The sequence below is a fragment of the Cynara cardunculus genome, unplaced genomic scaffold (assembly GCF_001531365.2).
Source record: "Cynara cardunculus var. scolymus isolate 2C unplaced genomic scaffold, CcrdV1 Un_Scaffold_5940, whole genome shotgun sequence".
Classification (NCBI taxonomy): Eukaryota; Viridiplantae; Streptophyta; class Magnoliopsida; order Asterales; family Asteraceae; genus Cynara; species Cynara cardunculus.
This window is the reverse complement of record NW_020202678.1, coordinates 12,939-22,969: the sequence shown is the minus strand read 5'-3', so window position 1 is coordinate 22,969 and position 10,031 is coordinate 12,939. Positions and strand designations below refer to the sequence as shown.

The window sequence follows — 10,031 nt, the reverse complement described above, 5'->3', positions numbered from 1 at the left end:
GATTTGATACCTGGAGCAGCACCTGTAGCAAAAGCACCATACATATTAGCTCCATCAGAATTAAAAGAACTGGTAAGCCATTAAAGGATTTGTCAGACAAGGGATTTATCAGGCCAAGTACTTCACCATGGGGAGCTCTAGTTTTGTTTGTGAAAAAGAAAGATGGCACTATGTGTATGAGTATTGATTATCGAGAGTTAAACAAACTGACCATAAAGAACAAATATCCATTGCCCAGGATCGATGATTTGTTTGATCAACCGGTGGGAGCCAGTTACTTCTCAAAGATTGATTTGCGATCAGGATACCATCAGTTGAAAGTCAAAAAATATGATATAGCAAAAACAATATTTCGAACTAGGTACGGGTACCATGAATTCTTGGTTATGCCATTTGGTTTAACTAACGCACCTGTAGCTTTCATGGATCTGATGAATCGAATATGTAGAGAATACCTCGATAAACTTGTCATTGTATTTATCGATGATATTCTTATATACTCCAAAACCAAAGAAAAGCATGCAGAACAACTTCGATTGATCCTTGAGCTCCTAAAAAGAGAAAAGTTCTATGCTAAACTATCAAAGTGTGAATTTTGGCTAAGAGAAGTCCTGTTTCTGGGACATGTTATATCTAAGAGTAGAGTAGAGGTACATCCAACAAAGATTGAAGCCGTTGCAAAATGGAGGCACCGAACACACCATCTGAAGTTCGAAGTTTCTTGGGATTGGCAGGCTATTACCGCAAGTTTATTCAAGACTTCTCTAAAATAGCCGTGCCTTTAAGGAAATTAACTCGAAAGAACGTCAAATTTCAGTGGAAAGAAGAACAGCAGAAAGCCTTTCAATTATTAAAAGACCACCAATGCAGTGCTCCGATACTATCTTTACCCAATGGAACTGAAGACTTTGTGGTATATATTAATGCATCAAAGTTGGGTTTAGGCTGTGTCTTGATGCAAAGAGGGAAAGTCATATCTTATGCATCTCGACAATTAAAAGATCATGAAAAACACTATCCAACACACGATATAGAATTGGCGGCTGTGGTTTTTGCTTTAAAGATTCGGAGACATTATCTTTTATGAACGAAGTGCCAAATTTATACTGATCATAAGAGTCTGCAACACTTGTTCAACGAGAAGGAATTAAATATGAGGCAACGTCGATGGATTGAACTTGTTAAAGATTATGACTGCGAAATTTTTTATCACCCAGGAAAGGCTAATGTTGTAGCTGATGCTCTAAGCCATAAAGAGAGAAGTGGGACTATCAAGGCAGTGGCGATGAAAATAAGTTTAACCCCAGACTTGCACAAGGAAATACAGAGATGCCAAACAGAGGCTGTCAAGGAAGAAAACAAGAAGTCAAAAAAAGTGGGTAAAATAATTTCCATCATGGAGCCGAATGAGGAAGGAATATTATGTTTCCAAGGTCGGATATGGGTACCAAATTATGAGAATACACGAGAAACCATCCTAAATGAAAGCCACAATGTAACACCACGATTAGAAAACAAACACTTACCAATCTTCATTAAATAAATTTTAGTTTCAAAAACCTCAAGATACGGGATAGCGATTTACAAACCCAAAATACATAATTTTAAGACTTAATAAATACATAGCTAACAAAAAAAACATAATCATCGAGGACATGTCTACCCGGAATATACATACTATGAACAACCCAAWAGTATAACTTATACCTAAACTCAAAAGTAGGCTTTACACGTCAATCCCTGATCGATCATCCGACCTTGTTTTTGCCTTTGCCAAATTGCCCTGAAAAGTTAAAACCACTAAAAGATAAGCTATATGGCTTAGTGAATTTATATGGAAAAATGTGGTTACAATGTGTTATATAAGCATACATACAACAAAATAAAGAAGGTCTCAGAACAAATTTTGAATAACAACACGACAACAACTTAGTTGTACCACATGATGTCCTTTACAACAACCTACTTTGAACGTGGGAATCACAAAAGAATGTTCAACATAGAAAAAGAACATCAATATAATCAACATCATACTCGAGATCAAGCAAGGTCACATACCAATTAACTTCACACACAAACATAAGACTTGGCACCAAATCCTCCCTTCTTCTTCCGGATTATGCCAAAGTCCTATACTCACCCCCTGGCTCCCACTGGGCAGTGAGTATGGCAGCCCCTCCGGTTGTCTCACCCGGACTCCATGGGATATCGACAATCGGCGCCCAAAACACATCACAAGACAATACAAGCAATAAGACCAATTCGAGGTGATAATCTAGAACTAACATGACTTATGGATAAACAATAAATCATCATAGCATATATAATCACAAAGTACATACATATGTCCACATAAACTCACCATGTTGTTTAATGAAATCGGTTGATCAAACCGGAAGCCTAACCGAAAGGTCGAATCCTAACTCCCGTTCAATGGTTGGAAAGCACTTCCAAGGCCTTAAATTATGCTTAAATAACACCTTCAATAATCTTGCAAAATTTCACCAATTTCTTGCTAAAACACCCAAGTTTGGTTCCCTTGAAGAGTACAGAAGCTTAGAAACGAAAATGGGGAAGAATTGGGGCTGAATTCGTGTTTATATGTCTAAAACCCGAGTTGGGTCCGTTTGACCCGGCTGGGTACCCGTTTTGACTATTAAACACTAAAAATTGCATAACTTTTCACTCGAAACTCCGTTTTCGATAAGGTCTTCGCCTACGCGTTCATAACATGATAATCTATAATTTACAAAAAAAAAAGTTTCATATAAGACCTCCCAATAACAGCATTTTTCATATTTGTACGAGTTATGCTTTCCTTTGAAATTTTGCCCTTTTTGATTTTGAGTTCAGAATCCCGTAAAAATTTTCCGACACCTCCAACAACTCCTAATAGCTCCAAAACTTAGTTCCAAAGCTTAACATCCTATCAAAAACCTCCTGATTGAGTATTGTGCATGTAATTTATCGAAATCATACCGTAATTTGAAAAAACTTGCATAAAATGCAATCTACGCGACTTTTTCGACTTCCGACAATTCTAACACTTCATATTAACTTATTCAAAGGTGTTCGAACATTTAGATTACCATTTAGATCTTCCACTCAAGTTTTGGGTAGATTTTTCTCATTTTGGCACTCTAGATACCTACCCAACTATCATGTATGCAATGAACTTTGTATGTTGAACCCTCACATTATCTAATTATGTCAATTGTGAGGTGTTAGCACCAATCTTACCTTATACATCTCATTCCAATTATGAGTTCTACTTATAGCTCACTAGTATACTTAGCATTTTAGCATTTTAGCAAATTTATTAATTTTTTAAAAAAATAACACATAAGGTATGCTTATAATTACTAGTTAAGCATATTTAAATAGGTGGATGTTACAAATACCTCCTCCTCTTGAAGATTCCGTCCTCCGAATCATCGTTGCTCGAACAGTATCAAGTATTTCGCCATAATTTCTTCTATATTCTCCCAAGTCCAATTTGGCCCACGATGATGTTTCCACTTAACCAACACTAGATCCACAACCTTGTTGTGCAAGTTCACCGTTCGTTGATTTAAGATAGCCTCGGGTTCTTCAATGTATCTCAATTTCTTGTCTGCTTTGATTTCCACTAATGGCACCACCTCCTCGTGTTTACCGAGACATTTTCTTAGATAAGCAACATGAAAAATATGATGGATACCTGTGAGTTCTTCTAGCAACTCAAGCCGATACGCTTGCTTTCCAACCAGCTCCAATATTTTGAGTGGCTCAATGAAACGAGGGCTAAGCTTACCCTGCTTTCTAAATCGGAGTACCCCACGCCATGGAGAAACCTTCAGCATTACTAGATCTCCAGCTGAGAATTCAATTGGCTTTCTTCGGTGATTTGCGTACAATTTCTGTCTATCTTGTGCAGCTTTCATTCTCTATCGAATCACTTGAATCTTGGCGTGAGTAATTTGAATGAGCTCGGGGCCAGCAAGCATCTTTTCTCCAGTTTCTTTCCAACATAGATGCGTACGACACTTACGTCCGTACAAAGCCTCAAAAGGTGCCATACCGATTGTCGCGTGGTAGCTGTTGTTATACGAAAACTCGACCAGAGGCAAATGAGTATCCCAGCTCCCACCAAACTCCAAGACACAAGCGTGCAACATGTCTTCTAACGTCAGAATGGTATGCTCGGATTGCCCGTCAGTTTACGGGTGATACGCGGTACTGAATGCCACCCGCGTTCCTAGTTTCCGCTGTAATCCAGACCAGAAGGTAGAAGTAAACCGAGCGTCACGATCTGAGATTATCTTCAAGGGTACACCACGTCGAGCAACGATCTCATCAACATAAAGTTGTGCCCACCGACCCATCGTATATGATTCCCGAACGGGAAGAAGATGAGCAGACTTTGTCAGGCGATCTACGATAACCCAAATACTGTCATACTGATGAGAGGTCTTAGGCAACTTTGTAACAAGATCCATGGTTAGCTCTTTCCATTTCCACACAGGTATCTCCAAAGGTTGTAGACTCCCATACGGCTTTTGGTGTTCTGCCTTTACCTGTAAACACGTGATGCATTTCTTGACATAACGACCGATATCAGCTTTCATCCTAGGCCACCAATAGTCTGAACGTAGATCATGATACATTTTAGTACCTCCAGGATGAATAGATAACCGTGTTTTGTGCGCTTGCTCTAGAATAAGCTCTCGCAAACCYCCAAGTCTCGGCACCCAAATTCGGGTTTTAAAGACTTTGAGACCACGCTTTTCTTCAGATAAGGAGTCTACATAACCAACCATATGTTCGAACTTCAGGTGTTCTGGCTTTAATGCCTCGATTTGCTACCTATGAAGATCATCGATAAGAGTAGGCTTCATTGACACATGAGTGATAGCATAGCAAATATTGGTCCCGTGTGGCTTCTGACTCAACGCATCTGCCACTACATTGGCTTTACAAGGATGGTATAGAATTTCACAATCGTAATCTTTGATCAATTCCATAGCTTTCTGTTGACGCATATTCAGAGTCTGTTGGTCGAAAATATATTTCAAACTCTCGTGATCAGTGAACAACTGACACTTTGTGCCATAAAGAGAATGTCTCCAAAGTTTAAGAGTAAACACAACGGCTGCCAATTCAAGATCATGAGTGGGGTAATTCTTCTCATATTCTTTCAATTGTCGAGAGGCGTATGCAATTACTTTGCCTCGCTGCATCAACACACATCCCAAACCTAATTTAGAAGCATCACTATATACTACAAAGTCATCATTGCTCTCGGGTAAAGCAAGTATCGGTGCCTGATTTAAACAATCCTTCAAAGTCTGAAATGCTTTCTCTTGAGCTTTAGTCCATACAAACTTCACCTCTTTGCGGGTAAGTGAAGTAAGCGGTACTGCAATCTTTGAGAAATCCTATATGAATCGACGATAGTAACCCGCTAAACCAAGAAAACTATGAACTTCAGAAGCATTCTTGGGTTGCTCCCACTTCTGTATAGCTTCAATCTTGGATGGTTCCACAAAAATGCCATCACCAGAAATCACATGCCCCAAGAATTGCACCTGACGAAGCCAAAATTCACATTTTGTGAATTTAGCATATAATGTTTCCTTCCGCAATAGTTCCAACATCTCTCGAAGATGTGTAGCATGTTCAGCCTCAGACTTAAAATATACCAGAATGTCATCGATGAAAACGATAACAGACTTATCAAGCATAGGACAACACACTCGGTTCATCATATCCATAAAGGCTGCAGGGGCATTAGTCAATCCAAATGGCATAACAAGAAATTCATAATGTCCGTATCGGGTATGAAAAGCTGTCTTTGGTACATCCTCTTCACGTACCTTAAGTTGATGATAACCTGACCTCAAATCAATCATTGAAAAATAACTTGCGCCTTGCAATTGATCGAACAAGTCATCTATATGCGGTAATGGATATTTGTTCTTTATCGTTACCTTATTTAATTCGCGGTAATCGATGCACATACGAAAAGATCGATCTTTCTTCTTCACGAACAATATCGGAGCACCCCAAGGGGAAGTGCTCGGTCTGATAAAGCCCTTATCTAGTAATTCTTGCAACTGACTCATCATCTCTTTCATCTCGGTTGGTGCAAGGCGATAAGGTGCCTTTGCAATAGGTGCAGCACCCAGCACTAAATCAATACGGAATTCTACTTGCCTATCCGGCGATACCCCAGGCAAGTCGTCAGGGAAAACATTTTGAAATTCACACACAACTGGTACATCTTTTACAGTTTTCTTCATTTCTTTGGTTGCATCCAAAACATATGCCGTGAAAGAAGAGCAACCCTTAGCAATATAACGTCGTGCTTTAAGCATAAATATTACCTTCAAGTCGCCTATACGTCTTTCCCCATAAATGTATAAGTAGTCTCCATTCTCAACTGGTACCCGAATCATTCTCTGAGAACAAATGATATCCGCACGGTTCTTCACTAACCAATCCATACCAATCACGACATCAAAACCACGGATATCCATAAGAATCAAATCTACTAAAAAGTCATGTTCGTCTAACACTAAAGTGCAGTCTCTAAACACTCTATCAGCTACCAAAGTGACTCCATTAGCAGTATCAATGGTAAATGGTATAGAAAGCATAACTGGCACAAATTCTAAATAACGAACATAGACTTGCGATACAAAAGAATTTGTTGCTCTAGAATCGAACAAGATACAAGCAGGTCTAGAGTTAACAAAGAAAATACTAGTAATGACGTCTGCCTCATTGCGAGCCTCCTCCGCGGTAATCTGAAAGCTCGAGCTCGTGCTTTCGGTATCTCCTCCTTTTGACTTGAAGCACCACCCACCGCCGGTTGCTGCATTGACGCCTTACTTTCTTCCTGCCTCATACGGGGGCATTCAAATTGTCGGTGCCCTAATACTCCACAAGAATAACATGCTCGATTTCTTTTTGGGCAGTTTACACGAACGTGACCCATTTCCCCACAACAAAAACATTTCAAGTTTGTTGTTTCAGTAAGGCATCGCCCTTGGTGAGTTTTGCCACATCTTTGACAAGGACGTGATGCATTAGATTGAAGTTAATAGACTTGTGATTGGGCACACGGAATATTTTGAGATTGACTCCTTCTTGGAGTGAAAGATCGAGATTGTCGCTGAGTAGGTACGGACAAGGTTCTTTCAGTTCTTTGCCTTTTTGATTCAGAAGTTGGTTCCTCAAATTTCGTTAAATCGTGTTCACGGCGACGAGCATACTCCACAACTTTATTGAAACTCGGAATATCACGATTAACAACAAACTCCCGGATTTCTCTCCTCAGACCATCAACAAAATGCTCTATTCAATCATGTTCATAAGATAAGAATCGTAAGGCAAAACGTGCCTTACGATTAAATTGAGTCTCATACTCAATCACAGACATGTTCCCTTGCTTGAGTTCCAAGAATTCTTTCTCAAGCCTTCGTTGCAAGTCGATCGGACAGAATTGCTCAAGGAAACGAGTCTTGAAAGACTCCCAGGTCAAGCTTTCTYDTTCATTTTCAGTCAGGGATTCAAAAGTTGCATCCCACCAAGTGAGTGCATGCTCTGTCAACATTGCACTAGCATAATTCGCTTTATCCTTATTCATCAATCAAGAAATTCGAAACACTTTTTCAGTGTTCTGAAGCCACTGCACCGCGATTACCGGGTCAGAGAGTCCAGTGAATTTAGTAGCACCACTACTTCGGAAGCTTTTAAACGAGACCCGTTCAGATTTAGGTTTTGAGAGACCACCCAGCTCTTTCTCTTTACCCTTTTTCTATGTCATGCTTATGATGTTCAAAAGTTTGTTGAACGAAAGTCGTAGGTCGTTTCATTAAGCGTTCACTACGGGGAGACAATGGTGTAGCATCCTCATTCAGGTTGAGGTCGGGATCGTTTTCTCCAACATTAGGGTTTGTTGGAGTGTGACTAACAACATCATCATCAGCCATCGTCCTAAAAGGTGCACACATGGCGAGAGTATTAAAATATAGAGTATTAAATAGTATCCTATTTATGGTCCCTTACCTAACCTTGGTCTTTCCTAATGGTCCATATCCCGTATAAATCATCGCCTAGTTACTATATAACATCAACGCCTAGTTTAAGTCTAGATACCATTATGGATACCTAGTTCACTTAAACTATTGCTCTTATACCATATTTGTAACACCACGATTACGAAACAAACACTTACCAACCTTCATTAAATAAATTTTAGTTTCAAAAACCTCAAGATACGGGATAGCGATTTACAACCCAAAATACATAATTTTAAGACTTAATAAATACATAGCTAACAAAAACAAAACATAATCATCGGGGACATGTCTACCCGGAATATACATACTATGRACAACCCAAAAGTATAACTTATACCTAAACTCAAAAGTAGGCTTTACACGTCAATCCCTAATCGATCATCCGACCTTGTTTTTGCCTTTGCCAAATTGCCCTGAAAAGTTAAAACCACTAAAAGATAAGCTATATGGCTTAGTGAATTTATGTGAAAAATGTGGTTACAATGTGTTATATAAGCGTACATACTACGAAATAAAGAAGGCCTTGAAATTTTTTTGGCATAACAACACGACAACTTAGTTGTACCACATGATGTCCTTTACAACAACCTACTTTGAAYGTGGGAATCACAAAAGAATGTTCAACATAGAAAAAGAACATCAATATAATCAACATCATACTCGAGATCAAGCAAGGTCACATACCAATTAACTTCACACACAAACATAAGACTTGGCACCAAATCCGCCGTTCTTCTTCCGGATTATGCCAAAGTCATATACTCACCCCTGGCTCCCACTGGGCAGTGAGTATGGCAGCCCCTCCGGTTGTCTCACCCGGACTCCATGGGATATCGACAATCGGCGCCCAAAACACACCACAAGACAATACAAGCAATAAGACAATTCGAGGTGATAATCTAGAACTAACATGAATCATGGATAAACAATAAAACATCATAGCATATATAATAACAAAGTACACACATATGTCCACATAAACTGACCATGTTATTTAATGAAATCGGTTGATCAAACCGGAACCAAACCGAAAGTTCGAATCCTAACTCCCGTTCAGTGGTTGGAAAGCACTTCCAAGGCCTTAAAATATGCTTAAATAACACCTTCAATAATCTTGCAAAATTTCACCAATTTCTTGCTAAAACACCGAAGTTTGGTTCCCTTGAAGAGTAGAAAAGCTTAGAAAAAAAAATGGGGAAGAATTGGGGCTGAATTCGTGTTTATATGTCTAAAACGCGAGTTGGGTCGGTTTGACCCGGTTGGGTACCCGTTTTGACCGTAAAACACTAAAAATTGCATAACTTTTCGCTCGAAACTCCGTTTTCGATAAGGTTTTCGCCTACGCGTTCATAACAAGATAATATATGATTTACAGAAAAAAGGTTCCATAAAAGTCCTCTCAATAACAGAAATTTTCATATTTGTACGAGTTATGCTTTCCTTTGAAATTTTGCCATTTTTGATTTTGAGTTCGGAATCCCGTAAAAAATTTCCGACACCTCCAACAACTCCTAATAGGTCCAAAACTTAGTTCCTAAGCTTAACATCCTATCAAAAACCTCCCTATTGAGTATTGTGCAAATAATTTATCGAATTCATACCGTAATTTGAAAAACTTGCATAAAATGCAATGTACGCGACTTTTTCAACTTCGGACAATTCTAACACTTCATATTAACTTATTCAAAGGTGTTCCAACATTTAGATTACCATTTAGATCTTCCATTCAAGTTTTTGGTAGATTTTTCTCATTTAGGCACTCTAGATACCTATCCAACTATCATGTATGCAATGAACTTTGTAAATTGAACCCTCACATTATCTAATTATGTCAATTGTGAGGTGTTAGCACCAATCTTACCTTCTACATCTCATTCCAGTTATGAGTTCTACTTATAGCTCACTAGTACACTTAGCATTTTAGCAATTTTTAAAAAAATAACACATAAGGTATGCTTATAATTA

General features: G+C 38.8%; 1 protein-coding gene across 1 annotated transcript; it reads right to left on the bottom strand.

Annotated features, from left to right (window-relative positions):
- Positions 1-3,431: 3,431 nt before the first annotated feature.
- On the bottom strand, positions 3,432-3,923 carry LOC112504540. The gene has a single exon (XM_025108486.1). It carries the CDS (start codon positions 3,921-3,923, stop codon positions 3,432-3,434), a length of 492 nt encoding a protein of 163 aa, XP_024964254.1.
- Positions 3,924-10,031: the final 6,108 nt, after the last annotated feature.